At 36.7% G+C, this 27,911-nt stretch overlaps 16 protein-coding genes across 16 annotated transcripts; 8 read left to right on the top strand and 8 right to left on the bottom strand.

Moving 5' to 3' along the window:
• Positions 1-72: 72 nt before the first annotated feature.
• PRCAT00000763001 (2-dehydropantoate 2-reductase) lies at positions 73-1,173 on the top strand (the record flags this gene model as incomplete). The annotated part of the gene is made up of 1 exon (XM_062956676.1): positions 73-1,173. The coding sequence occupies one exon, from the start codon at positions 73-75 to the stop codon at positions 1,171-1,173; it is 1,101 nt and encodes a 366-aa protein (XP_062807594.1).
• Positions 1,174-1,198: 25 nt separating this feature from the next.
• Positions 1,199-2,551, bottom strand: PRCAT00000764001 (protein-lysine N-methyltransferase; the record flags this gene model as incomplete). Its single annotated transcript, XM_062956677.1, has 1 exon — positions 1,199-2,551. The coding sequence occupies one exon, from the start codon at positions 2,549-2,551 to the stop codon at positions 1,199-1,201; it is 1,353 nt and encodes a 450-aa protein (XP_062807595.1).
• Positions 2,552-2,718: 167 nt separating this feature from the next.
• Positions 2,719-4,569, top strand: PRCAT00000765001 (DNA topoisomerase 3; the record flags this gene model as incomplete). The annotated part of the gene is made up of 1 exon (XM_062956679.1): positions 2,719-4,569. The coding sequence occupies one exon, from the start codon at positions 2,719-2,721 to the stop codon at positions 4,567-4,569; it is 1,851 nt and encodes a 616-aa protein (XP_062807596.1).
• Positions 4,570-4,747: 178 nt separating this feature from the next.
• On the top strand, positions 4,748-6,400 carry PRCAT00000766001 (FG-nucleoporin; the record flags this gene model as incomplete). Its single annotated transcript, XM_062956680.1, has 1 exon — positions 4,748-6,400. The coding sequence occupies one exon, from the start codon at positions 4,748-4,750 to the stop codon at positions 6,398-6,400; it is 1,653 nt and encodes a 550-aa protein (XP_062807597.1).
• A 178-nt stretch (positions 6,401-6,578) lies between these two features.
• On the top strand, positions 6,579-7,487 carry ARV1 (sterol homeostasis protein; the record flags this gene model as incomplete). Its single annotated transcript, XM_062956681.1, has 1 exon — positions 6,579-7,487. One exon carries the CDS (start codon positions 6,579-6,581, stop codon positions 7,485-7,487), a length of 909 nt encoding a protein of 302 aa, XP_062807598.1.
• Positions 7,488-7,506: 19 nt separating this feature from the next.
• PRCAT00000768001 (uncharacterized protein) lies at positions 7,507-10,107 on the bottom strand (the record flags this gene model as incomplete). Its single annotated transcript, XM_062956682.1, has 1 exon — positions 7,507-10,107. One exon carries the CDS (start codon positions 10,105-10,107, stop codon positions 7,507-7,509), a length of 2,601 nt encoding a protein of 866 aa, XP_062807599.1.
• A 707-nt stretch (positions 10,108-10,814) lies between these two features.
• Positions 10,815-11,534, top strand: PRCAT00000769001 (uncharacterized protein; the record flags this gene model as incomplete). Its single annotated transcript, XM_062956683.1, has 1 exon — positions 10,815-11,534. The coding sequence occupies one exon, from the start codon at positions 10,815-10,817 to the stop codon at positions 11,532-11,534; it is 720 nt and encodes a 239-aa protein (XP_062807600.1).
• Positions 11,535-11,687: 153 nt separating this feature from the next.
• On the bottom strand, positions 11,688-12,020 carry RPP2B (ribosomal protein P2; the record flags this gene model as incomplete). Its single annotated transcript, XM_062956684.1, has 1 exon — positions 11,688-12,020. The coding sequence occupies one exon, from the start codon at positions 12,018-12,020 to the stop codon at positions 11,688-11,690; it is 333 nt and encodes a 110-aa protein (XP_062807601.1).
• A 1,253-nt stretch (positions 12,021-13,273) lies between these two features.
• RPS15 (40S ribosomal protein uS19) lies at positions 13,274-13,621 on the top strand (the record flags this gene model as incomplete). Its single annotated transcript, XM_062956685.1, has 1 exon — positions 13,274-13,621. The coding sequence occupies one exon, from the start codon at positions 13,274-13,276 to the stop codon at positions 13,619-13,621; it is 348 nt and encodes a 115-aa protein (XP_062807602.1).
• A 162-nt stretch (positions 13,622-13,783) lies between these two features.
• ARG11 (Arg11p) lies at positions 13,784-14,650 on the top strand (the record flags this gene model as incomplete). The annotated part of the gene is made up of 1 exon (XM_062956686.1): positions 13,784-14,650. The coding sequence occupies one exon, from the start codon at positions 13,784-13,786 to the stop codon at positions 14,648-14,650; it is 867 nt and encodes a 288-aa protein (XP_062807603.1).
• A 62-nt stretch (positions 14,651-14,712) lies between these two features.
• PRCAT00000773001 (uncharacterized protein) lies at positions 14,713-15,756 on the bottom strand (the record flags this gene model as incomplete). The annotated part of the gene is made up of 1 exon (XM_062956687.1): positions 14,713-15,756. One exon carries the CDS (start codon positions 15,754-15,756, stop codon positions 14,713-14,715), a length of 1,044 nt encoding a protein of 347 aa, XP_062807604.1.
• A 236-nt stretch (positions 15,757-15,992) lies between these two features.
• On the bottom strand, positions 15,993-19,094 carry ZCF31 (Zcf31p; the record flags this gene model as incomplete). The annotated part of the gene is made up of 1 exon (XM_062956688.1): positions 15,993-19,094. The coding sequence occupies one exon, from the start codon at positions 19,092-19,094 to the stop codon at positions 15,993-15,995; it is 3,102 nt and encodes a 1,033-aa protein (XP_062807605.1).
• A 263-nt stretch (positions 19,095-19,357) lies between these two features.
• On the bottom strand, positions 19,358-20,377 carry PRCAT00000775001 (uncharacterized protein; the record flags this gene model as incomplete). The annotated part of the gene is made up of 1 exon (XM_062956690.1): positions 19,358-20,377. One exon carries the CDS (start codon positions 20,375-20,377, stop codon positions 19,358-19,360), a length of 1,020 nt encoding a protein of 339 aa, XP_062807606.1.
• Positions 20,378-21,009: 632 nt separating this feature from the next.
• On the top strand, positions 21,010-21,285 carry PRCAT00000776001 (uncharacterized protein; the record flags this gene model as incomplete). Its single annotated transcript, XM_062956691.1, has 1 exon — positions 21,010-21,285. One exon carries the CDS (start codon positions 21,010-21,012, stop codon positions 21,283-21,285), a length of 276 nt encoding a protein of 91 aa, XP_062807607.1.
• Positions 21,286-21,327: 42 nt separating this feature from the next.
• MEA1 (Mea1p) lies at positions 21,328-23,232 on the bottom strand (the record flags this gene model as incomplete). The annotated part of the gene is made up of 1 exon (XM_062956692.1): positions 21,328-23,232. The coding sequence occupies one exon, from the start codon at positions 23,230-23,232 to the stop codon at positions 21,328-21,330; it is 1,905 nt and encodes a 634-aa protein (XP_062807608.1).
• A 3,011-nt stretch (positions 23,233-26,243) lies between these two features.
• Positions 26,244-27,686, bottom strand: STP1 (Stp1p; the record flags this gene model as incomplete). The annotated part of the gene is made up of 1 exon (XM_062956693.1): positions 26,244-27,686. The coding sequence occupies one exon, from the start codon at positions 27,684-27,686 to the stop codon at positions 26,244-26,246; it is 1,443 nt and encodes a 480-aa protein (XP_062807609.1).
• Between the last annotated feature and the right edge of the window lie 225 nt (positions 27,687-27,911).

Below are 27,911 nucleotides of genomic sequence, written 5' to 3' on the forward strand. Positions count from 1 at the left end.
CGCTCATCTTAATAATTTATTTTATGTTATTTATCATTAAAGGTGAATGATTGATAGAAAAGGGCCATAAGAATGAACAAGGGCCTTAGAATCTTTACTTTGGGGGCAGGCGCTATGGGATCCTTAGTTACTCACGAAATTTCTAATTCATTTGCTTCAACTCAACTGGTCTTATTGTTAAGAAATCAAAGAAGAGTAGAACAGTTTCTGAAGGATGGATCTGAAATAACGATAGTCAGATCTCAAGATGGTAATATTTTGAAATCTACTACAAAGCATGATGTGATACTGAGACCCCCAAGGAATAGAGATGATGAACCAGAAATAATAGAAAACTTGATCCTAGCCACCAAGACATATCAGACTGAAAATGCTTTGGAAAAATATGTCTCAAACCTCGATAAGACGTCCAATATCTTGATAGTTCAGAACGGCATGGGCATGTCAGAAAGCTTGATAGAAAGGTTCTGGCCCACAAAAGCAAATCGACCTAATTTCTATCAGGCCGTAAGTACTCATGGAGCCTACAAAACTAGCCTCAATACTATTAATCACGTTGGATTGGGCAAATTGAAGATTTCAGCATTTCCAGGAAATAATGACGAGAGTTTACTAAGTGAGTACAAAGATGACAATAGTGAAAAGTTTAAATTTCCTTTATTAATCAGAGATATTTTGGATATCGATGTGTTGAATGTGGAGTTTTTGCCTTACGAGACTTTCTTATTGCATCAAATGGAAAAGCTTGTGGCGAACGCATGCATTAACCCCTTGACTGCGTTATTGGATTGTTTAAATGGCGACTTACTCTCTGGATCAAAGGTCATATCAATAATGAAACGGGTAATTATAGAAGCAACAGACGTTTTCAAGGCTGAATTCAAAATACTAGAAACAATACCTATATCAAATGTCTTTTTGAACCGTGAAAGACTCTTAAATTCCGTCTTCGAAGTCTGCAAACTTACGTCGCAAAATAGTTCATCGATGCGTGAAGACATTAAACATTTGAATCAAACGGAAATCGATTGGATTAACGGATACATCGTCGCTCTCGGAAACAAGCATCATATACCCACCCCAACCAATAAGTTTATTACTTCAATGATCAAGAACAAACTCAGCATAGACAGGGAAATTGATAAAACCTCTGCAGATGTATACGTAAAATAATAATGTACATGTAAATAAATAAACATTAGAGATCTTGTAATGTTTTGTTGGCAATCTGTTTCATGTCGTAATATAATCTTCCAATCATCTTGAGTCTCTCATTTAGTATGGATCCATCAGTATCACTATATTCCAAGTTGATATGTGCTTCACATTCAAAAATTAGAGACTCTAAAATCTTTTTCAAAATTGAATTAGAGCCTGACTGATAAACCTTACCATCTGAATACCCATTGATCAAGGCATTGATATTCCTCGATTTTTGAGGAAAGCTCTCTTGCAATACCGCAAGAGCTACTTCTGTGCGAAAAGATGCCCCAGAAGCCAAATTCAAAGTGTATTCATCATAGTACCCAACCTCTTTTAAAAATTCAATTTGATTAGGTGTGAAACGAGAGATAATATAGCCACTAATATCTAGAAAATTCCACTTATTTTCACTTAAAATGAAACCGTATTCACATAGCAAAAACTCATTAGAATGAGGTCCATAAGATAGAAATAACTGTTCATTGGGACTATAGCCAGAGCCAGTGAAAACCTGGAACCCAGAACCATCAACTTTAAGAGTGCAATGATCATCACAACTGTGGTTTAGGAAATCGACGTAAGGAACCATGGTAAAGCTGTCATCAGCTTTATTGCTCTCGTTTATTTTCATGTAAAGACAACGAGAGTTAATACATAACCATGCCCAGAGAAACAACTCCACCGGGAGCTTGTCCTTGATTATCGAACCATCCTTCAAATCCAGATCACTAATATTATTTGCAATGAATGTATTAACAGTACGATAGTCACTTAAGAATCTCTCATGAACTTTGTTAGCTTGCGTTCTAACGGGTCCAGGTAATAACGAGAGCAAGTTTTGATATTTTTCCACCTTCAACACTTCCCAGTAGAGTGGTAATAGTCTGAAATCGGACATTTCTGGAAGAGTGCCAAAGAAGGGATGCCAAAAAGAGCGCTGCCCTCTCTGCTTCTCAATGCAAATAAACAAGGAAAGCAACTGAAATGAAGATAATGCCAATAGCATGCTCAATGAAAATTTCGAATATAGCTTAGTAAACTCATCTGGGTCAGTTTGAGGAACAGTTATGCTTGTGAAATGGGTCTCCTTTAACTTCACCTCTTCATTAAACTTCGTAATATGACATATTGCGGTAATTTTGTTCAACAAATACGAAGGAGGTATTCTAATGAGTTTTTCACGTCTATTTATTTGGTCAACAGCATAAAGACCTCTAAACGAATCTTTACTCTCTCTCACCTCAATTTTGGGGGATATGAACGAATTCTTGGACGTCTTCAATGCTTCATCATCAATTCTCTTCAACCATGCCAATAAATCATCAACTTTATTTATGATTTCTGACATTGATCAATAATAATTAGTGCGATGAGCTTCCTTTAGGACTCTCTTTGAGGTTAATATCAAACGCGACTTTAAATATCAATATTGCACCAAAATCACCGTAGAGAGACTACAACTTTTATACAAGAGTTAGTGGGGACTAAAAAAGCAAATGGCAAGGATCAAGAAGGATGAAAATACTATGTGTCGCTGAGAAACCATCTATAGCGAAAGAAGTATCGAATATCTTGGGTGGAGGTAGGCTGAATGTACGAAATTCCAGAAACAAATATATCAAAAATTATGATTTTACTTTCAACTTTCCACGAGTTGGCGTGTGTAATGTAACTATGACATCGGTTGCAGGCCATATAATGAATATAGACTTCCCTCAGACTTATCAGTGGGGAAAATGCATTCCTGGAAGGCTATTGGATGCCCCAATAATAGAGAAGATATCTCGACAGGATATATACGATAATATATCCAAGGAGGCTAGAAATAGCGATAAACTAATGATATGGACAGATTGTGATAGAGAGGGGGAATATATCGGATTTGAAATCTTTCAAGCAGCTCAGAAGGGTAATGGGAGGTTGACAGTGGAAGATACTTGGAGGAGCCAGTTTTCACATTTGGAGAGATCTCATATATTGAATGCAGCGAGGAACCCTATAATACTAGATATGAATTCAGTTAATGCTGTGAAATGTAGGATGGAAATTGACTTAAGAATAGGTGCAAGTTTTACGAGATACATTACTGACGCGTTGAAACAAGGAAGAGTTATAGAAAGAGGAGATGTCGCCTCATATGGAACTTGTCAGTTCCCAACGTTAGGATTTGTTGTTGATAGATATAAAAGAGTCAAAAATTTTATACCAGAAAGCTTTTGGTATATCACTCTCGAAATCAAAAAAGACAATAAGAAGACAAGCTTCAATTGGACTAAAAATCATTTGTTTGACAGATTATATGTTACTCTTTTATACCAGCAATGCGTGAGCTATCCCGAAGCGCAAGTTATAAAGACAGAGCAGAAAAGAACTACTAATTGGCGTCCTTTACCTCTAACAACCGTGGAATTACAAAAGGACTGCGCAAAGTTCTTCAAGATGAGTGCCAAGAGAACACTTGATGCTGCCGAAAAGCTATATAATAGTGGATTCATATCTTATCCAAGAACAGAGACGGATAGCTTTCCTGATTCTATGGATTTTAGAGGCACTATTTCAAAACAAACACAAGATGAACGCTGGGGTAGCTATGCCCAAGGTATTTTAGGTGAGGGACTTGAACGGCCTCGTAATGGTAAACACAATGACAAAGCGCATCCGGCAATACACCCAGTAAAGTATGCCAAACTAGAGAATCTAGAGAGTCTTGATCAAAAGAAAGTATATGAATATGTTGTGAGACGATTTTTGGCTTGTTGTTCGAAAGATGCTGTCGGACAATTAACAACTGCAACATTAGGATGGGGTCCTGAAACTTTCACTGCCAGTGGATTAATTGTACAAGAACGCAACTATTTAGATGTTTACCCTTATCGCAAATGGGAAACTACTAAGCAATTGCCAATCCTAATTGAAGGTGAAATGATTAAAGTATCATCAGGACTAATGAAAGAAGGGAAAACAGCTCCTCCGAAGCACATGACAGAGCCAGAGCTTATAGCATTAATGGATGCCAACGGGATTGGTACAGATGCAACAATTGCTGAGCATATAGATAAAATCGTGTCTAGAAAGTACGTGGTGAAAGCCAAACAATCAAGTGTTGAGTATATTGTACCTTCACCACTTGGAATGGGATTAATTGAAGGATTTAGCCAGATGGAATTTGATGACGTTTCGTTATCCAAGCCATTTTTACGGAAAGAGCTAGAGATGTCATTGCAGCAGATTGTCGAAGGATCCCAAAATAAAGAGTCTGTCCTTCAAGCCATAATCGGAACTTATAAACGGGCCTACGTGATCAGCCAGCAGAAATCAAATGTACTAGTCCAAGCATGTAGACTCATGATTCAAGAGAATTCTTAATTATTACCAGATAGCCATATTGTGATCATCTGGAGTTCACATTGCTATAATAGTAATATATAGTCCCTTTATAGCATATAAATTCAATCATTTATATTATCGAGATTAATTAATTATTCAATTATTTAAGTATTCAATTTCAAGCTACTTTCTTGAGTCCTCTAAAGAATGAATCACAATGCCTGAGAAGAAGTTGTGTAAATTCTATCAACAGGGAAACTGCCGTTATGGTAAAAACTGTAGTTTTTCCCACGAAGAATCGGCTTTACAGCGATTCTTAGCACCTAGAGCTATCGAAAGTAGAAGTACAGAGATTAAAAATGACATGCAAGATTATAGACAAGGGCATTATTTCACCCAGCCGTTACTTTCTAGTTATGGATTGGAGTCACCAGCGGTAAATAACTTGATTTCTGGGAGAGATATGTCGCCTGAAGAATTAAGAATTCAGTATCTAGAGGCTGTATCAACAAACTCGATAGATCAATACAATAAAATGATAGAGGCAAGAGTGAATGATATGAAATATTGTGCCAACTTTTTGAGTGATAAGGCTAACCTAGCTGTTAGATATCAACAAAAAGCTGCAGAAATGCCTAATTCAACGCCAAAACCATTCATAAATCGTACTGTGGAGCAAAACATCGAAGAGTATAAGAATAATCCTTCGGGATTCAATAGCGGACAGTCGAATCCTTTCGGGAGCTCTCAATCAACAGGCTTTGGTGGGAATGTGAAGGGAGGTGCATTTGGCTCTATCGCAAATCCATTTGCATCTAACAATACTACAGGTGCTAACAATAATAAGTCGCCATTCCAAAGTATTGGGGCCGGTGGCTTTGGAAGCTCTGGGTTTGGCGGTGGTCTGCAGCCCTCTGGATCTGAAAATTCAGCGTTTGGCAGTGGTTCTGGTTCAACAGCTTTCGGATCATCAGGGTTTGGGTCTGCTAGACCGGCATCTGGTACAGGTACTTCAGCTTTCGGTTCTGCAGCATTTTCTTCTGGAACAGGTACCTCAGCATTTGGGTCTTCTGGATTTGGAACCACAGCCAAAGGAGGCTCGCCTTTTGGGAGCTCTTCACTTGCAAATAATGGGAATTCAACTCAGAAAACGTCTCCATTTGGAAATGCTGGTTTTGGAAGCACCCTGAACTCAGCAGGTAACTCTGCATTTGGTAGTACGGGCTTTGGCAGCTCTATGGCCCAAAATCAGCAAAAACCAGGTTCAGTATTTGGATCATCCAATCTTGGTGGCTCAAGCAACGCTACGACGCAAGGATTTGGCTCCTCGGGCTTTGGAAGTTCAGGATTTGGTTCCGCCGGATTCGGCTCTGGGAACCAATCTTCGCTGCCTTTTGCCTCTGCTGGACTTAGTAAAACGTCTACAATCAATGGATCTCAAGGATTTGGTGCTTCAGGGTTTGGTCAATCGAATAAAGCGAACCCCCCTTCTGCCAATTCACAAGCAGCGTCACCTTTTGGAACACAGTCTGCCTTTTCGAATAATACCAATGCACTACCAACCAACAATTCAAGTGGATTCGGGGCCTCTGGTTTTAATGGAGGTGCACAGGCATCTCCGTTTGGGTCAGTTCAGGCCTCGAGCTCTCCATTTGCGAGCCAAGGAAACACTGCAGGTGCTACTTTCAACAATGGTCCTCAATCATCACCATTTGGCCATCTAAATAATGTTCACCAGAACTCTTCTGGTTCTCAAGATGCTCAAGCTGCTCTAAAAGATGTGGAACCGTACCTAATTGAAGCATTTAGCGGATCCACCTTCAAGTTGGGCGACATACCAGAAATAGCCCCTCCAATTGCACTTTGCTGAATCTCCGGCCTTCTATTGTAATTTTCCATAGAAATAATTTTGCAATAAGTCATATAGTAAAATATACAGTATACATCGCTTTGTTAAAAATTACATCAACATTTGTGTATTATAGTAAGAAATCCCTTAATTATTTTCAATTCAAGTCCATTATTCTTTACTTTCATATCAGTCCTCCATGAGATGCGTGGAATGTATGAAACCAGACATTGAATGCTTGTTTTCGAAGTATAAAAGTCAATATATTAAATTAACCATTTGTTCCAGATGTCAAAAAGTTTGCGATAAGTATATTGAATATGATAATGTGATATTGTTTATTGATATATTACTACTTAAACCGCAAGCTTATAGGCATTTGGCGTATAATTTAACAGAACTTGAGATGATCAAGGCTGGAGAGGTAAATGAGACTGGAAACCATAGGTATAAGGAGTTCTTTTACACGTATCTGAAGATGATAAGGATAATAGTGATGGAAACACTTTTTGAAGTTTACTTAACTTGGGCTAACGAAGAGAAGAAGAAAAGTAACGGTGAAATATCCCTGCTTACAGAAATGGTCCTAAATCAAGACATATATTTACAATACGTATTCTTCATATGGAAACTGGTGATTGAGCAGTTGATTTTGATGCCGCTGATTCTAGTCTTTTTAAGAAAGATCTTCAAATGGGGCAACATTGAAAACAAATATCTTCCAAAAGATAGACAATTTGGCTATTATAATTCCGTCTTAATGGTAACAGTACTTGTATCAGGGTCTATTAAGCTTTTTCCCATTCTCATGTTGATTTGGCCATACGATCGAACATCAGTACCGACTTCAATCATTGACGTCATCAGTTATATTAATGTTATTGAAGCTATTAAAGCAGTTACAGAGTATCCCTATAAAACGGTAGTGTTTGTTGTGACCTTGTCAGTAATAAGCCAGATGATCTTTTCAAAGATCGCAATTAATGCCATAGTTGGTTGGTTGACACAACGTAGTATAAAAGACCTTGTGATTGATGAAATTGCAGAACAAATCAAAATAGCAAGATACAATGGAGATCTGTTTTTGAAGTTAATTTACCTGTCATAAGAAGCGATAAGCGGTTATCTTAGTCCCATACATCGATAGTCTTTGTTTTTCTAATTGCCAATCCATCGCTATTGACGACCAAAGCATCATTTTGATCCACTGCGATTAATGCTCCGTCCAAGCTATCAAGTAAATGAGGATACTCGTAAGTTTGATTGGATTCCCTTCTTTCATCTAAAGTGAGACTTTGCTCCTCTGTTTGTATAATAGTTTCCTCATCGTTTTCAGGCAACCGGTTATTCTTTTCGATTGACCTTAACGCAATGAAAATTGATAGAGGAATATAGTTTTTCTCGAAATTCCATAAACACCCGACGCTGAGTAACAGCAAAGGGACTAAGGAGCTTGCATAAATATAATCTTTCTGTAACGCTAATGTGCCGACCATTGTTAACTGGAATAATAGAAGCCCTAGTATGACTCTTCTGAAAACTAGAGGCCATACCCTACCCGTTGAATGAGGAGGATGGACACAAGCATAAAGTAGCTGGTACTTATAAACAAAATAACCAATCATAAAATAAATTAAGCCAGCAGTCAATATCCTTGTTGACATGAGCGAATATACCATAGTTATGATTAATATTAATATGGGTTGCGGTAACTGTAAGCCAAAGTTGAACACTGGCGGTTTGTATAATCTAAGGTAATCTCTCGGCGTCTTACACCAGAATAAAGAGCCAAGCAGAAACTTGAATAAGTTTCCAAGCAATAGCAATTTATAGGGAAATATTCCCAAGCCTTGTAAAATGATGAAATCAACGTAAAATAGCGAGAGATCTCGCAATGATTTTGCCAACTGAGATGCGATCTTTGTAGTATCACTTAGCGAGACAGTACCAAAGACAGTAAAAATCAAAAATAAATTAACAAAGATGTAGAAAAAATTCTTAGAAACAGATGATAATTCTTCGTCACTATGAGAAGTATAACCTTGCTTTTTGGAGATCCAAATATACAAATGTGGCATAACATTATTGAAAATCGTGAAAATATATGGAACCAACCCAGTAACCAATGCTTGCGCCCATTTATTCCTTTTTAAAAAATCGCCCAACGAAGGCCAAACTTTAGAAATCGACTTGACATTCAAGAAGTTGGCTAAATATCTCACTGGATATACTAATAGAACACTTATAATACCAATCGCTAATGTAACAAAAAATATTCTTATGTTTCTTTCTCTCCTAGTCAAGCATAGGTTATCCCATATTACGTCATGAGGTGCCGGGGCCAAGTTCGTAATTAAATGATTCACTTTAGGATCTAACACTGCTTGCGCAACCATTTGTGCTTGTGCAACAGATTTCATCGTAACAAAAGCACTTGAAGTTGGTGGGTATTCTCTAGTTCTTGCCTTTGTAATTTCTTTGTTGATAATTTCAAGTTGCTCATTCCAATAGTTTATTGCATCTACCTTTTTCCCTAATATTCCTAAGAAACCATCTCTGATCTTCGGTCTGCTATTTAACTGATCGTCCAATAAGGGCAACTCGCCGACAGACTCTTCGACAAGTTCAGAATTTCCATTACCACCACTACTACTACTACTACTACTACTACTTGCCGACTCATCATTTTGGAAAATATCAGAATTTGGAACGGGTGAAGATCGGTGACCACTTTCTTCATCTGAAAGTCCAGGATTTTGCTGTTGATGTGCACCCCTTGGGTTATCTGAATATCGAGGAGTTCGATTCATATTGATCGAGTCGCCCAAGGTTGAGCTCAAGTTTGAAAAAAGCAAATCAGTCTTCTTGACACCATTTATTTTGAAACACTCAACCCAAGATACCTCAATTGCCCTTAATAATTTTCTTCTTAACTTGAATAAATGATTCAAATTGTTCCATTCTTTCACAATAACTACTGACTCAATTTCGCCAATATCTAAACTTTCAATTTGTCTCTTCAAATCTACTTCATCTCTTAAAAATGGAGGAATACCTGATATCTTAATTGTACGATCCGTGATTGAGTTCTGTTTGCCCAAATAATCCTGTCTTATTTTAATGATCTTGCTAGTCTGCTTAAACAAAAAGTATACCGTTATGAAGGTAAAAATATGGGTGAATATAATGTACAACCATAAAAATTGGTTACTGGTGTGTTTATTTTTGAGTAATGTTACGTCACCGTCTTCATTCCAAACCGTTTCATTTACTGAAGGGTAATCTTGATCAACCCTTCCAGTATATTTATATCGTATGGGTGAAATTATGGCAACTGCAAAAACCATACAAGTTCCCAATAACTTAATGCACATGTTAAAGAACCCCAAGAAAACTACAGCATCTAGACCAGCATGTTGCAAGATTTCATCTTCGGTTATTCTGAATAATATTGGGATCCAGCCAAACAACGACGTAGGAGGGAGTTTCGGTAAGTTGCGCCTGGATAACAAAGGTGTTGGATCCAGATTTAAGGAATTTAGGTTTGCAACATATATTTTTGGGTACCTGACTTTAAGTATTGTAAATGTGAAGAAAGCGAAAAGCCCAAGTGCTAATGCAATGATGACTTGATATCTTGCAATTCGAGTAGACGGTCTATAAGTATCATTATTTTGAATAGATTCGGTGATATTGAGACTCCCAAATCCACTTGAATCTAACAACATCAAAAATAGCCAACCAAACTACTTTTCCTAATTACTTTGATGATAGTGTCTATAATTAATATGTAAACGTATAAGAGAAAGTTATTGTATCACGTGCTTAATAAGCGTTAGATGAATATTATCGAGAATCGACCTTTTTATGAGAAACATACTCATCAAGCATGGCCCAGAAACCTTTGAAGGCGTAGACGAGCCAATGCTCGAGCGTTGTTCACGTCGACTGTAAACTTCAGTTATACTCTCTTTGAATATACATTCTTCTATCCTTTGAAGTTTGGATAAGGACAGAAGATGCTCACCTCATGAGGCAATACAAGTCCCTATTGTATGTATACATCAGGTTTCAATTCTAGCAATAACTTGCTACATAGAGAAGAGATACTATCGAGTCAGCATGTAGATAATTAGCCATTTATAACTAAACTATAAACATGTCTGAAGTTCAGTAGGTTAGATTCTTCTGGATCCAAATTTAACACATACAGAGTTCATTTCAATTGTAGCACAGTTACATTAATTGAAAAATTAAGGTCTTTTATTCAGTGTGTTGACCCTCGTAAGTACTGAATATAATTATACTGCTTGTGCTCCAATATTAAAATATAAAGGATTGAAATTCTTTGTTTTATAATCTGATTACTCTTATCAGAACATTTGTTTTGCGAACTCCACTACGTAGTATAATAATACTCTATTTCCTTTCAACTATGGAGAAATCATATGTTTATACCAAAAGGTTTATAGACAATGAAGTCAAGAGACTAAACAGACCCTTGAGTCTCGACTCTTCAGAAGCTCCAGGCTTGTCTGAAAAGCAACTACAACAAATATTGACTAAAGTAAATATAAAGATTAGAAGACATAATAGAAACTTGTTTCCAGCACAGATTAATAACCAGATAGTGCAACAAATACTCAAAATCGAACAAGAGAAGCTCAATGCAGTGAATGAAAGACTTACCAGAGTTAAATATATTATGAAGCCGTTGGCTATTGATGTAAAAATAACGAAGCTTGATGACATACTAAAGGAACTTCCAGAGTCTAAATATTTGTTCGCGAGCGAACAAGAATTAGAGAACAAAAATAGAGAGGAAGAAGGGAATAATGAAATAGGTGGGAATGGGGGGTTAGTGCAAGACGGTGAAGAGAGAGTTGAATCTCTTTCAGAGCAGATTGATCAAGAATTGAAAGAAAAATACAATTTCGGAGAATTACTAGAACGATACGATTCCATTAGATCAGGTTTGATAGAGCTCAATGAAGAGTTGATATATAAACGCGAGAAGCTATCTTACTTGTCGACGCTCAATGATAAACTAGATTTTCTGGAATCTGAATCTTTAGTAAACGAAATCAATAGGTTTAAAGTACTAGTAGAACGACTATCTTTCAAAAGTAAGAATAGAAGTCCCCCTTCTCCATGAAACTAATAGATTTCATAAACCTACAGGTAAGACTTCCTAAGCAAAGAGTTTTGTAAATTATAGAACTCTAACTGTGTTCAAAATCTTCTCTACACATTATTAAAAATTGCGACAGCCAATTCAATTATCATAGCTTTATGTAACTTTATGTACCTAATCGAATAAACCGAAACCCATGTCGTCATCAGATTCTTCCTTGGCTTCCTCTTCCTTGGTTTCTTCAGCAGCTTCTTCAGCAGCAGCACCACCTGCAGCAGCAGAGGAGCCACCAGCAGCAGCACCACCACTTGGGACTGAAGCTAACTTGGTGTTACCTTCAGCAATCAACTGGTTGATGTCCTTACCTTGGAGATCGGACAATAAAAGGTTCAATTTGGATTCTTCAGCTTCGACGCCAATAGATTCCAACAAGTCGCTGATGTCCTTGGCGGATGGACTTTCATTACCACCCTGGACTAATAACAAATAAGCTGCTAAGTATTTCATTTTAGAATAATCACGTTTAAGCTAAAAGCAGACTATCCTTTGCAATAACGTCTAAAAGTATTTGTATTACCGACAGTGAAAAATTTATGTGAAAAAAAATTTTGTACTTGTGAGAGTTTAAAGATGATACTGTACATAGTATTGGTGATGTAGTTTACGCTGCAATAGCTACGTTTTACGCTGTCACCTAAAGTTGCAAAATAGAGAACTACAAAACTCACAGCTTTACTCAACTTCTTCACATTGATAGTCAGCCTTTGATATTTCTTCGATTTGCTTTACCACTAATACTCAGTGTTGATATTAACTCGTAAGGCTTGAAATAGTGTTCGCATTAATATTAACAACCCCATGCTGACATTTGATCACTACAATGTTTTCATTCTATGAAATTTTAAGAGCAGATCGACTTAGTTCTAAACTCTAAAATAAATGAAACGTCGTCTGTTTTCCAGTATAAATCATTTGTCTACGATGATAGTTTTCGATCATTGAACATCGGCTCAACCTTAGGTGAAGTAGATAAGAATATCAGTAGCATCTCACTAATATCCTACATATTGGGGATGTCGTCCGATGTCTCATCAGGTATACTTCTCGGGCTACTGCCCGTAGTAAGTCATAAAGAACGTGACAATATAAAATTTTTCATTTTGCGCAGTCGCACGACTTCCCAGCTTACCTTCTCAATGGATGTACAATATTGAGTATAGTGATTTTATTGAAGAAAGTTTTTCAAAGTAGGTAATACCAGTTTTTGTTATACATACTATTAAACATGCCTGAAAGTAAGTAATATCCGCATGATAACAGAGAAGTGAATGGATAAGAGAATAGTAGATGATGTGATATGTCGTGAAATTTTAAGATTGACTTAGAATGTGGATAGTGGGTATAATACACTAGAATAAACTAAGAGAAAGAAGAAGGAAATCATTCAAAGATGAAACTCTTGTATAATGGATGAAGACAATGCAATAACCAATTCAATAATCAATGAAGCGATCTGGAACCTAGAAATGCTTTGAAGTTGTGTGGGCAATCTGACAAATTGAAAAAATTGGGCACCGGATTTACGTATTGCAATAATCAGATTTTAATAGAAATGGAAGCCTATTTACACACGTTCCTTATTTATTCCACTACCCTCTACCATTAGTAAAGGAAAATACTAACAAGCTTTAGCTGAGAGAAAGAAGAGAACCTTCAAGACCTTTTCTTACAAAGGTGTCGACTTAAAAGACTTGTTGGAAATGGACACTGAAGAATTCACTAAATTGTGTCCTGCTAGAGTCAGAAGAAGATTTTCAAGAGGTTTAGGTCCAAAGCCAATGGGTTTCATTAACAAGTTGAGAAAGGCTAAATTAGGTGCTGAACCTAACGAAAAGCCAGCCGTTGTCAAGACCCACTTGAGAAACATGATTATCGTTCCAGAAATGATTGGATCTGTTATTGGTGTCTACAATGGTAAAGTTTTCAACATCGTTGAAATCAGACCAGAGATGATCGGTAAGTACTTAGGTGAATTCTCAATCACCTACACTCCTGTTAGACATGGTAGAGCTGGTAACGCTTCTTCAAGATTCATTCCATTAAGATAAGTTCTTTTTAGCTTTTTCATAACTAATATACATATTGTAAATTATAGAGTATTGTAGGCTTTATCATTGAAAAGTTTTTTTTTTTCTTTCATTTTTTTCATATAATGATTTTGGGTTTGTCATAAGATCAAAGGTCCCCATTGCATACCTTGTTGCTCTAGTATGGGAAATGACATACACCCCGTAAGAGAAGTTACTTACGGTGCTATATCAGGTGTTATGGGTAAATTGATAGAGTTTCCTTTTGATACCATAAAAGTGAGGTTGCAATCATCATCAAATTTTTCAGATCTCTCTACTTGGCAAACCATAAAGCGGACCTACTCTAATGAAGGGATAGTAAATGGTTTCTACAGAGGTTTGAAAGCACCCTTACTTGGAGCCTGCTTAGAAAACGCAGTGCTATTCTTCTCATATAACTATGCAACTGCTTTACAATTGAGAATGAAACATCAGTCTAGTCCCGACTCGTTGTCGTTAGCGTCTAAGTGCTTGAGTGGTGGATTTTCAGGATTCATGGCATCTTTTGTCTTGACCCCTGTAGAATTGGTTAAATGCAATTTGCAAGTTGCTAATCTTAGTGTCAAAGAAACACACTCTTATGGATCAGTGGTTAAGCAGATTGTTAATAATCATGGAATTGCAGGTTTATGGAAAGGGCTTTCGAGTACTTTACTAAGAGAAGTTGGAGGAACAGCAATTTGGTTCGGCACTTATGAATTTCTGATAGGCCAGTTCAAGAAACGGAACCAATTAAACGATTGGACTCTATTGGTAAGTGGAGCTCTCGCTGGTGTATGTTTCAACTTCTCGACCTTCCCTTTTGATACTATAAAATCAAATATTCAAACTAATCATGTCTTGAAAAAAAATCACAGTGGTTTTTGGAAGACTGCTGCTCACTTAATGGCTAAGAAGGGTGGTGCAATTAATTTCTACAATGGTCTAAGTATAACGTTGATAAGAGCCATTCCGGCAAACGCATTGATTTTTTATTCGTATGAACTATTAAAACGAAACTTTAAGTAAATTTTATACCCATTTTCCTTTATTTATCGCTAAGTGGTATTATTGAAATCACGCTTAGTTATCTAGATTAAACTTGCATGTTTCACATCGTCGACGTTCAAAAAATCACAACCAAGCTCGTAGAGTGACTTAGTGTGCTTTTCACTGATATACCTCGGCCAGTCTATGCCACCCCAAATCCTAGTCTTCAACCCATATTGATGAGCAAAATCGAAGTAATTGGATAGCTTTTCTCTTTGTTCTGCATTAAAGTCTTCAGCCTGTACTAACTTTACTCCTTCTGCACCTATCAATTGTTCAAGTGAAGCACTTGCAACTCTTGATAGTTTGCTGATCTTTTCTAACTCATCCTTAGAAGTATCAGCAGTAAACTTATAAAGGGGTGCATCAAGGTACGCATATCTTACTTCTTCTTCCTCAATGTCACTGGTGGGCAAATTTCCAGTAAGCGTCAATATTATAGGACCACTAGTATGTTCATCATTACCTCGATCATAACTAGCTAAGAATTCTTGCTTTATAAAAGGCTCCAACAAGTCTTTTATAGCCTTGTAAGTGGAAGACGGCTCAGTTTTAATATCCATCCAAAAATACAACGGAGTCTCTGGCGAATTATAGAAGATTCCGTGTTTAGAATCAGTAGTATCTATTAAAGCGTTAGATCCGTCTTTAATAACAGTAAATTCAGGATTTGAATACTCCAAGAAAGAGTACAAGGGATTCAAATATAAATTGAATAAAGTATTAATTGGTTCCAAATAAATTTGGTTGTGACCAACATAAACCTCATTGTTTTTAAATTGATTGACCTCTTGCCTTGTACTTCTTTCTCCTTTGGAAGTAGTCTCCGTTATAGTACGTTCGACTTTATAATTTGAAGGAAAGTACCATACGTCACTCTCTATACTTTGACAGCCTACTTTCAATGCGTCGAACAAAGGTTCTCTTCTCCAATAATCGTTGTGGGAATGCAATGGTTTCACATCAACATCTCTAGTGAGATTCTCTATCGTGTGATGAAATGGTAAAACTGGAGTACTTCCTATTCCATTGTAATTTACATTGAAAGCAGGCTCTGCTTTAAAAGGACGAAATATACTAATCATCACTTGATTATCTTATGAGTGTTGAGTAATTCACTAAAAATGAATAAATTGAATGAACCAGTTACGACCACACTGTAGTTATGAATGTCTCAGTATTGATGTCACGAAGGGTCTGAGGAATTCAATGTTGTTCTTGTTTTTTTTTTTTGCTTAGTTAAGAGTACCTCGTGGTATTTCAAATGTTGCTATCATATTTTCGCCGACATTTCGCCGAAATGAGAACTGTATATAGAAATCTATAAACTATTTAAAAGCTCCTCTAGATAATGACTGACTTTATTGATTTTTAACATTGTGTCTTTAGCTACTTCATCATTATCAAAGCTTAGCTTTGTTTTAATGAATTCAATGAGGTTTGAAAGCTTCTTCAAAAGGACATCAATCTCGAAAACATCAAGCAGTTTAGCGTCAACTGAGATGGTCTTCATTTTCTTTCCCACTTTTTCCTCATCGCTGCTTCTATCATTCTCGAGTCTTTCTCTAGCGTTCTGTGCATAGTAAGTAGCTAAAACACCGTCTAGAGTCCCTTCAAAACTGATAAACTTGGTCAAAACAATTAGACTTATCATAATTGGTATTAAAGAGCAAGCTATCACTAAAGCGAAATCTGTGTACTTGAGCCAAACCTGTTTAACATCAGTGAAGTCATCTATTGGTACATTTTCATGATAGTTTGCATAAATTTGTATCTTAAAGTCAGCAACATTTGGATCCAACTCGATAAGATCGACGATATCTTTTATATTAGCTAATATATCGACTAAAGATATCCATTGTCTGTCATCCATATTATCAATAATCGAGGGCACTTTATCCAAGTCAAATTTGTCTACTATTGAAATATTATCAAGGAGCAGTAACTTTTTAGGTGGCCCCGACCTCAGGCTCCCAAATTTATGTTGTGTCGATTTGAAAATAATCAAGTCAGTCAATGGATATAAATTTTGTAATAGTAATGCTTCATGGATAGCAAATGCCGTAAATAGGAAAGTGGAGTTTATTATGATTTGTTTTTGCTCAACCTTCTTAATAATGACTTTTTCAGTCACTAGGGAAACTAGTTTGCGATCGATACTGAGAAATTCTGTAAGTTCATTATTTGATATCTTATTTAAAATATTCTCAAAAAACACAAGGCAGTATATGGCAGCAGTAGAGTCTTCTATCGATAACTCTGAGCTATCTGATCTATCCCACTTAGACCTGTCTGATTTTATATTCAAATATTCAAAACCATTTGCTGGTAAAGGAATACTATTAGTAAAGTTATGCAAATCATAAGCCACTTTGTAATCTGGATTTATTATTGACAATCTGTAATATGGATATCCTTCTTTAAATCTCAAAAATATCGTCTTGTTGACCAAATATATCCACATCAACCTAATTATTATATCTCTTTCATATCGCTGTCTTGCATTTAATACCAGATTTTCTGATCCCTTTAATGTTTCAAAATAATTATTTCGCTGGATGAGTTCCCATATTCTCTTCACCGCTTCCAACGAATTTGGCATGTCATTTTTGTAACTCGGGGTTTTTAATAATAATGAATAATACCAAAGCATTCCGAAATCAGTTAAATTATCCCAATATTCTTTCAGTCTTGCTATCCAGTACAGCTCATCTGACTCAATATCTTCATCAACGTTATGAGAAATAATAGCAATCATTGCGTGCAATAAAGAGCTGTCAGTGACTAACGAAAAGTTCTTCAAGAACTTTTCTTTGGACGGGAACAATTGATCTCTAATCTGATAGTATGTGTAGTAAAAGTCGATCAATTTATTTAAAGTCTTCCAAGGAGGCAACTGATACTCAGCTAACTCGACGTCAGAATAACCCCCAATCACACTCGAGTTCAATCCCGCTTTTGATGTCAAACTAGTCGAGCGAGATGAGGTTGAAACTGAAGGAGATGGTGAAGAGACATCCTGATCCGTACTTCTTCTGCTGTAACCATATGACAGGAAAGTATCGGGTGTTGCAAGAGAACCTTTCAGATCTGAATTGGGTAAATTGACTTTTTCATAGCCTTTATCAACCGCTCTCATACGTTCTGCATTTTCATTGAGTCGTCCATTCTTTACTTCATTTTCTAAATGACGATATGAATGTCTAAGTTGATATCCCTTTTTGTCAAAATTCTTTTCCTTTTCGAATGCTGCATGTCTACTTCCTGGGGTCATGAAAGATGTCTCATTACGATTGCTTGGTAATTCTGAACCGAAACCTATAGAACTTTGTCGCTGTGATCGCGAAGCATCTTGAACAAGTTGAGGATTCTGTTCCCACTTCAGTTTATTGTTCAGGAAATTCAGACGTGTATCGGAAGCTTGTGATGGCGGTTTTCTGGGTGATTTCATAGGCATCCCATAAATATGATCATGAGGTTCAGAAGGTGGTGATCGAGGAGAATGCGGCAGGTGAGTATAGTAGGACGGATGATGATGGCGATGGTGATGGCGATGATGGTGCGGATGGTGTGGGTGGTGTGGATGATGCATATGATGAGCAGGAGGGCCAGCTTCGTGATGTAAATGATGAGGAGGACCAGATTCATAATGCATATGATGAGGAGGCGGACCATGCCTATGGTGTGGTGGAAGTGGAGGTGGATAAGAATATGGATGTGGATAATGGGGTTCCATATGATGGAGGGAAGCTTGTGATGGCGGAGGTGGGGGTAAAGGAAGAGGTAATCCAATCCCTGGTGGATTTATGGGATGCTGATAGACTGGCTGATACATGTTGTGATATTCGTATGCACGAGGAAAGAACTCACTTCTGCTAGACCTCTCCAGGCTCAATCTATTCAAACCATCCGTCGTTGAAGATAAATATGATAATGTGGGTGACAAAGGTTTCAGTCTTGAAAAATCAGGAAATTTACTCTGTTCTCCGTCAAACATATACGAACTTATTCTTTCCACACCACTTTCCTTCGAGAAATTTGATGAATCATCGAATGGGCTCAATCTTCGGTCCTTGTTGACACTCGCTGGAACACCTTCACGCCCATCAAAGTTTGATATCAGTGGACTCTCGCTAGATAGAACATCGCCAAGCTGCCTCTTCTTTCTCCTACCACCTCTATTACTCCTCACAAATACACATTCGATACCTAAGGATGAACAGTTGGTGCAAGCAACTTTATCATTATTTCGCCCTTCCTTTCTTTCATCTGATTTCCCTTTTTTTGCTGTACTAGAGTCATCGTTCGATGGTGGGACTTCACATTTAATTTTCTTCTTTCTACATGATAAACACGCTCTTCTTGCAACTCTTCTTGGAGCTGCTTGGCTATTTTCATGTAAATTTTCTTCTGACACTGACATGACTAGCAATTATCAAGCATTATCTCCTTTTTTTCGTCTTTTCAAAATTATTATATATAAGAAAACTTGAAACAGGGCTTATCATCGCTTTTGGTAATGCGAATATGACGAACATTTACTTCTACTTATATAAAAGGCAGAATCAACATATAAATATATTCACGCTAAATTATTTCGACACTATGATACTACTTAAGAGCTCATAAGATGTAATTCAAAGTCTAATAGTTAGAATTCAATTTCTTTTTTTTTTTTTTTTCTGATCAGTTGATAGCTTTCTTCATTTTCATTAGTCTAAAAACTTCAACTAATTTGACACTACCTTGCAATAACTCTTCCTTAAAATAAAAGAGAAAAGCGGCTGTACTGATTGATTGGACTAATTTAATAGATAAGCCACCATAGAGACCTTCAAAACCCTCTTCTCTCAAAATTTTTCTGATCTCTTGATACATAGACAATTCCACTTCCTTTGGATCCGATTGCTTCGACAACTTCTTCTTCTTAACATGCATTCTAGACTTCAATGTAATATACGGATAAGTCAAAAACGTAGCAATTAACTTGCCAAAAGCTCCAATGAAAAAGGCTTTACCAGCGGTGAAAGAGCGCTTTCCACTTCGAGCAATTATCAAATTCTTAATCTGTTCGAAAATAGTATATTGGATAATTGGATTAATCACTAGAACCAATGCAGGAAGCACGCCAGCAAATAACGTTGCAATTCCATCACTTTCAATAATATCTATTATCATTTTGAGGGTCGAATTTGGAACCTTTGAGTCGTCACTGTCATTCTTCTTAGCTGTCATCATTCTAGTATTGGCTACCCAGAACGGATTCGACCCTACGCACGTAAAAGAACCTGCAATAGCACCAGTAATAATCGACTGAATTGTTGAGAGCCCTTTGCCACGTCTAGAGGTTCCACTATTAGCCCGCAAGAATACATTGGAAGTAAATTCGTAAAAGTAGTAATAAATGAAGTTTGTTAATGTAATACCATAAAGCGCACTTTCCAATCCAGAGTATAAGCCTATCACACCTCTAGTACGAATTATCTCTTCGGCTGCTTTCCATGAAGCTGAATTGGTGATTGCAAAAGCTAGTTTTTTGTGAAGTTCAGTAGGGACCTTTTGTTCCTTCAAATCCTTTTGTGCTTCTGTCTTCCTCGTAGTCTGAGCTAATGTTGAGAGAGTCACTAATGGATAAGTCACAACCATACTCAATGCTCCTCCACCAGCTCCAGCAATCGCGTGAGCGATTTCTTCAATCTCACTCATCGCTTATATTTTAACTCGATAGATTAAAATTCCTGTATTCTTGATATTCTAAGGAAGTTAATTGAAATAAGAATATGGATTGGATACTCTGTGATGCTTTAATAATCTTGAAAATAGAGACGCGATCTTAATATGCTTTCTCTATTAGTGAAATTTTTCTCGAAGACAACAAATCGACGATAAGCTTCCTCCTATGATAACGTGTTTATTGTCTTCTTCCAGCTGGATTCTTAGCTAGCTAGCCTCAAAACCAAATAAATATAATATGTATAAAGACAGGAACTTCCGATCTATTTAAGCTATTGTTTGGGTTGATTGAACTGTCGAATGTCTGTTTGGATTTGACTCTGTTTTCGACTGTATCTTATCCACGGATGTTCTATCTCAAATGGTGTGGGGAACCTGACACGATTCTGAAGCAGACACTCATTTGGGCACATGACATTAAATGTGCGCGATCACGTGGAAGACAGACTTTAAAATTTGAGCAGACATGACTACAATCTGGAGAGCACTTATCAATTGTTAGCGAAAGAGCCAATATTATTCACTAAATTATCCTTTCTTTGTATAAAAAAAATATCTAATTATAGATTTATAACGCTTATAGAGAAGACTAAAAGGGGCTAAATATGGAAACTCAAAGAGGATTGCTCAAAAAACTTGGGATATTTTGCGGTGTAGCCATGACTCTAGCGTATGTTGGTAAGAAACATATAGCTCATCGCAAGAATGAGCAGCATCTTAAGGAATCTGATGCAGGTATTGATACATCCAGGAAGCAAAATTTAAGACTTGCTGAAACGCGAGACAGAGATCAGTATGCTGGAAAGGGAATTGCATATTCTACAAGAAAACCAGGAGACAGGCTATCTATCACTTCAATATTTAGTAACAACGATAAATAATACATAGTTCAGAATCAAATTTATAATTTGGAAAAGTACTCCTTATTCCCTATTGTCTATTAGATCTTGAAAGGCTAGTTCGTAAGTCAAATTTGATTTCACGTAATTATCAAGACACCATCCGCAAAGGAAATTATCTTTTAATTCCTGTAGAATCATAGTTACATTCGTCTTGATTTGATTATCACTATTAAACAAATTGATGAGTAAAAGTTCAATTCCTTTATTCTTGTCAAAAACTGTCAAATTTCCACCATGTACTGAGGACGATTGTAAACTAGAGGAAGAATTAGGTCTTATTAGATATGTTATAAGTAGGAACGTCTCCAAGGATTTTCCACTAATCAAATATTTCAAAATGTTGAACCAAGTCTCTCTCTCGTTAATCTTATTAGATCCCGATACTGATAGATTGTTAATGCTCTGTAGATGGTATTGCAAATCAATCATCAAATTTAGTTCGTTAGCCAAGTAAGGTAAAAGCAACGTGTACTTGAACTTTTCTTGATAAAGAAGATCTTGAAACTTTTTTGAGATTAATTGATAACAAGAGATTTCCAATAATTTGTTGGTGTCATTATGCCAAAAATAACCAATTCCATCCATCATTAAAATAAAATCTTTGTTGCTTGGTAGCAAATTGTTATTAAAGTTCTTTGAGCTTAGAAGTATTCTGATAATTTCGTTAATATGTCTCCTAAAAATCAATTGAATAGTTGTCAAGTCATCATTGTAATTGAATAATGATAATTGTAAGTTGGAAAGAAACTTTGCATCTTCAGAAATTATAGAATTTTTAAATATTTGGCTGTCATCCTGGTTATTAGCAATCTGAGTTGATATATGAAACTCATTACTGTCTAAATCGTATAATAAATCCCACACTCTATCGTTATGTTTAAAGAAAGGATTTATCGTACCAGCCAAGTATGATTCACATTTTTCTAATAAATCAATCTTGGATACATCAATCATGGGAAAGAAATTATAATGTGATAGCAATCCTGTGAGAATCCCACCACCAGTAAGAATTTTTAAAGTCAAAAGTAAGTGGTCAATAGTGTACCCTGAGGAGTTCTCATAACTCAAAAAGAGAATCTTTTTACCAGTCAAGATGGCATTAATTAATATTATTATAGGTGGGGTCTGCAATCCATAAATCGTTAATTCGTTATTAAACAAGCTGGTCGCCAATTTAGCATTAAGTATATTTATTAAGTTTGGTCTAAAATTTAAATCCGTTGGATTAAAATAGTCTCCTATTGTATCGGGTAGATCAATCATGGGCACTTTGACTGGAAGATTCATATTATTAAATTGAATAACTGAGTTATAACTCAAATCCTTTCTCAAGTATAAATCGCTGTTAGACTTTTTATCTTTAATACCCAAAATCTTTCTCCTGAACGCTTCGTCACTGTAAATTTTTGAATTAATTGGTAGATCTAATATCGAAGTTATCAATAACTTTTTAATTGCTGATAAGGAAGTGTTTAGTCTGAAATCCTTTTGATTTATTGATTCGTAAAGTTCTTGTAAATAAGTTGCATCATTATAGCCGAAGTATTTCTCCAAGCATATAAGTAGTACTGGCTTGAGGCTTTTAAAAAATGTTAATCTTGTGAGAACTGATAGTGACTTAATAACCGACCCTCTCTTGAATGCAGAATCCTGGACATTGCTCACTAGGGTATAGAGAAAGTATGGGCTTGGCTCACATGTGTCCTTCTCATATAGATACTGAAACTCTCCATTTATTTTGTGTCGGTAGAATAAGAATAAGGTATAGTCTTCGTCTCTCTTATGAATTTGATCAGGTATCATTAATTCAGGTAAGAATTGAAGATTCTGCAACCCTGGCAATGGGTGAGGATACTGGTCAATAATTGACGGGCCCTTGTCAACATGAAACTCAGCAGTAATCAAATACTCAATATTTTTTCCCATGGCAATTGCATTAAAATACGTCTCAAATTAAAGACCAATGGTATGAACTATATTCGACGACCTATCTTTTAATCAAAGTACAAAACTTCTGAAAGAGCAAACGCTTTGATATACCAGAACACTTTCTTTCTTCTGTTTTTATTCCTTCTTTACGGGAGCGTTATTTTTACGATTGAATTTTTTGACGAGTCCTATTGTTTACCTTTAATTAAGCGAGGTCGAGAAGGCTCAAGCACGAACCTTCAATATTTTACATTTGATATAAAACAAAACATATAAGACTACTTACTTGACACAATGTTACTCTTCGAAGAGCCAATTGTTCTCCAATACAAAACTTGAAAAGTTCTTAATTAATTGTCAAAGTAATCGGCCATTTCTTGGTCCAATTCTTCGACTGTCTTCTTCGCTCTCTTAGCTGGCTTTTTTTTCTTTTCAGGGGCTGCTTTTTTATTAGCAACTACTTTTGCTTTAAGCTGTTTAGCTTTAAGTGTACTTCCAACTTTAGGTGTATTGACTTTATTTGCGGCAATTCTTGACGTCAACGGTTTCTTGGTAGGATCAATGATGAGTTCAAGTTTCAACTTCGAACTACCACCATCGATAGGAGCACCATTATATTTTTCAACTGCCAAAGAAGCAGATTTATGAGCCTTGAATATTACAGTTGCAATACCTTTGAAGTTACCTTTTTCGTTGTAAGATAATGCCACGTTCTGAACGCCACCAACTTGAGACTGGAAGAAATCCTATAGTGTTTGTTAGTTTTCAATGCCACTCGATTCATAGAAATCGAGCCTCTTTTTTGAGTTTATCGATGCAGTTAATAAAAAAGAAATAAATGACGAAGAATTAAAATGACGGTTGAGTCCAAGCGGGTTCAATAAATCCGGAGGGGAAACGAAATTAGTTATTATTTTGCCGGCGAGGATGTCTTCAAAGTGCTGTCCAATACATAATCAAAACCATTAAAAGCTATGTACCCAACGACTTAGCAGTGAGCTGGGTAATTGGGGCCTGTTGCTATTCTTGACAGTAGCGTTGCATACAAGGCGCCAGTTGGTGCGAAATGAACAGTCTCTTAAAAACTGTGCCTTAAACAAAGCGAGCAAGTAGTTTATTTCATAGAGCGGAAGACTCACCGTCGCGTGAAGTCCCACATTCAAATGATCTATATTTCTTGCCCCATTTGAAACCAACATAGCAAGGAGATAATCATGAAGTCAGAATCTAGTTTAATCATCAAGTCACAAGGTCGTATTCGCTTCCTTGTACCTTGAATGAAATTCAAGTGGCTCGAGATCAAATGTACTACTGACATCTTTCGGTCTGAAGTGACAGTTAAGCATTAGTTGCTATGTTGCAAGGTTACCAAACACTCTGTAGCAACTAAACAAAGACATATTTCTAGCCATCCTCTGTACAGATATATCACCCAACTTGAATATCACTCCTTTTAAAAATTATCTATACCAAACCATCCTTGAAAGAAATAAAGAGTATACACCCAATAAAACAAAAAAAGAAACCTCGACAGGAGGGAAACACTCTCTAGCGACAAAAATATGGCATAGAGAATTTGTTGAAGGTATCCCTCAGTCTGCTCAGTTACATACCTTTATAGCATCCTGTTTAATATCCTTAGGCAATCCGTAAACCACAACTTTAGTGGCATAAGACAAGTCAAGAGAATCTGACTTCGGGCCCTTTGAAATAGCAGCAGCCTTCTTGAAAGAAACAATAGGCTTTTTCTTAGCTGCTCCAACTTTTTTACCAACCTTGTTGGCACTTTTCTTGTTGGCAAATTTTTTTGGTTTAAACGATGGTCTCTTACTTGAAGAGATGATATCATCCAAAGATTTATCCAATGCTGACATTTTAATCTGCTATAGTGGATTTCTTTATTTTTGTTGTAATAAAATGTCTAATTACTTGAGAAGACCCCTAGTTAGAAAGAGAGCGGACTCGGCGTGTTACCTTAGTGGCGACGCTTATTAGAGCACTAAACTGGAAAAATTAAAGAAACTTCGCAGACCTAGAGTTACGCACGCATACCTCAACTTACTCTGAGAGGAATGAAAACGTAACAGACGATTAAAGACTTCATCATAGAGACTTTAACTATATGCGATGTTTTACGCTGCTGTAGATATCCTGCCTCCCAAATTATCCTTACGTAACTACTCCATTGCATCTCTAACTTTTTCGCGTCCTTCTGCGATTCATGACACCACTTAGCCAAAAAACAATCTCAGCCTAAAATGGAGGAGAACTGCCCAAGAACTTGGACTCGTGGGTATGTAACATTTTCATTCCCGGTGACTCATTTTCACGGCACTCTTCTGAAATTTTCAGCCTTTTATTGTGCCAGCTTTACACGGCAGTCTGTTGGAGCCTTTCAATTCCTTTTGTAACCGCGTGCTATGGCCATGCGGCCATAAAAAGACATAGAGAAAGCTACAACGGCACTCTGACAGCGGCAAAGTCGGTGATGGGCAGATCTAATAGCCAGTACAGTAGTTTGTTGAAATTTGGAGCAAAAGCCTGTTCCATTTCTGCATGTGTCAACGTCAAGAGCCGTGTGCCTTTGTGGAATGAAAAAAATGAAAATGTTTGCAGCTATTTGGCTACAATAAGCTCAACTGTCACCTCCCCTAAGGAGAAAATTTTGCCATTGAGCTGAAGGGCCGGTTTCAGCGACGTAATAGAGCCTATTGCTATATTTAACTTAATGGCTGCCCACCTTGGTGGATTATCAAACTTATTTAGAACCATGTTTTCCTACGGGATTTGTTTCACTTTCTCACTGTATTATATTATTAAATCTAAGCTATAGCACAAGTTGAATTAAAAAGATTAGATTAGAACCTATGGTGTCAATATGCTCACTACACAACTGAATTGAATCTCCCCACGTTTATCACGATTTATGAACTGAATTGCAAATTTTAGAAAGTGCTGATGTGCAGATAGAATGACTGATATTATTGCTAGGTAAAGTCTTCCACCTTCTAGCGATGGATGTGATGCTGTTCAAAATGGTGTGCAGTACCGTCTATTTCCAACAAGTCGTCTTTTGGCTTTTTAATACCGGCTACTCCTTTACACTCACCGGGTTCAATGTGTGACTCAAGCCATTTGCAATTATCTTCGAAAAATTTGAAGCAACCACCGCATCTGCCGCTTATCATATTTCTTTCACTAGACTTGGTTCCTGGCGGATAAATGAAATGCAAAGCTTTGAGATGCGTCTTGTAAGTGTCCCTACGTGAAAAGCCTCCAGTGGGATGGCATTTGCTACCAGAAGTTGAATCGGTAGGTTCCTCGAAAAATGGGCACACAAATGCCTTCGCAGAGTTGTGCTTCTTCAAGTGACGAGTTAAATAACCTTTGACTTTGAACTTGGCTTCACAGTGAGGACATTCAAAGCTCAACAAGTTCGCCGATGTGCCTGAAGATTGATTACTACCTTCAGATCCCATTTTCTTTGCTTTCTTATATTTTCTCTTACCGGGAAATGATCCATCAAACCGATTTTTTTCTTGATGATGTGGATAATCGAACTTTGAATGCTCTTTAACTATCATATCATCGAAAATCTTACCAACATCATAAAGCAGAGACTGCAGAGACTGCAGAGATTGGTGGCTTGCTGTTGAGAATGGAATTTGCAAATCCATAAACGATTTCCTTTTCTTGGTATGTTGGTCTTGTTCATTTGCATTGATCGCTACTTGAACATTTTGTCTCGTATGTGAGCGGGGACCTCCATTAAATTTATTGAATAACTCTTCGTCCAAAGGGCTGGAATAGCTCTCATGGGATGAACTGTAAACTGAATTCTGACCAACAGCTTTTACATTATGATTATCAAAATCATTGAAATATACGTTACCAGGGTTATTATTTATTCCAAGCATATTCATATTCATGTTGAAATTATGACCATAAGCCATCATGGACTTTGAATTAATCCCTTGGTATAAACTAAACTGATTATCAGTTGCATACGATGGAAAGCCATGATTATCTTGATCGTGTCCATTTGATAAGTATTCATCCCCTTCGATATGCTCTCCGGAATAATAATTTTCCGTATTCTCGTTGGAGTGATATTCACCACTAGTGACAAACGTGCTTGCTGAGGACGTTGAAGCTCTATTATCATGCGTGTTTTCAGTAAACACAAAGTTATTGAAAAATTCAATTTGATCATTTGGACCCTCTAAACTTAAGTCCAAATCATCTGCGGCACAGTTTCTTGGACCATTTCTGAGTAATGTGTTTGACAAGTCCAAAATCTTAGCACTTCCAAGAGGCGGAAACAACTTCTTTTGAAAAGAGTTTTCGTAAATCAAACTATTCAAGAACTTAAAAATGTTGAGCTTGATTGACAATATGTTTTTATTTAATTTAGTCGGCGTATCGCTGATCAAACCTAGAGTTAAAAACATCTTGCCATACTAATTCTTTTTATCCAACAGAATATTCGCCCAGTTCTTCCTGTCACTTCGCTATTAGATGATATAATTTGAGCAAAAAGTGAATTCTTTCTGATGGTGCTGATTAAAGGGGATGAACGCTGGGAATTCTATGATTAATATTAGAAATTTTGTTTAGTTATTCCACTATCCAATTAAAATCCCTCGTCATATCTTTTTAAAACTGAAATTTGTATG

Source organism: Priceomyces carsonii, assembly GCF_900007245.1.
Source record: "Priceomyces carsonii strain CBS4050 genome assembly, scaffold: Debaryomyces_carsonii_scaffold_1, whole genome shotgun sequence".
NCBI lineage: Eukaryota > Fungi > Ascomycota > Pichiomycetes > Serinales > Debaryomycetaceae > Priceomyces > Priceomyces carsonii.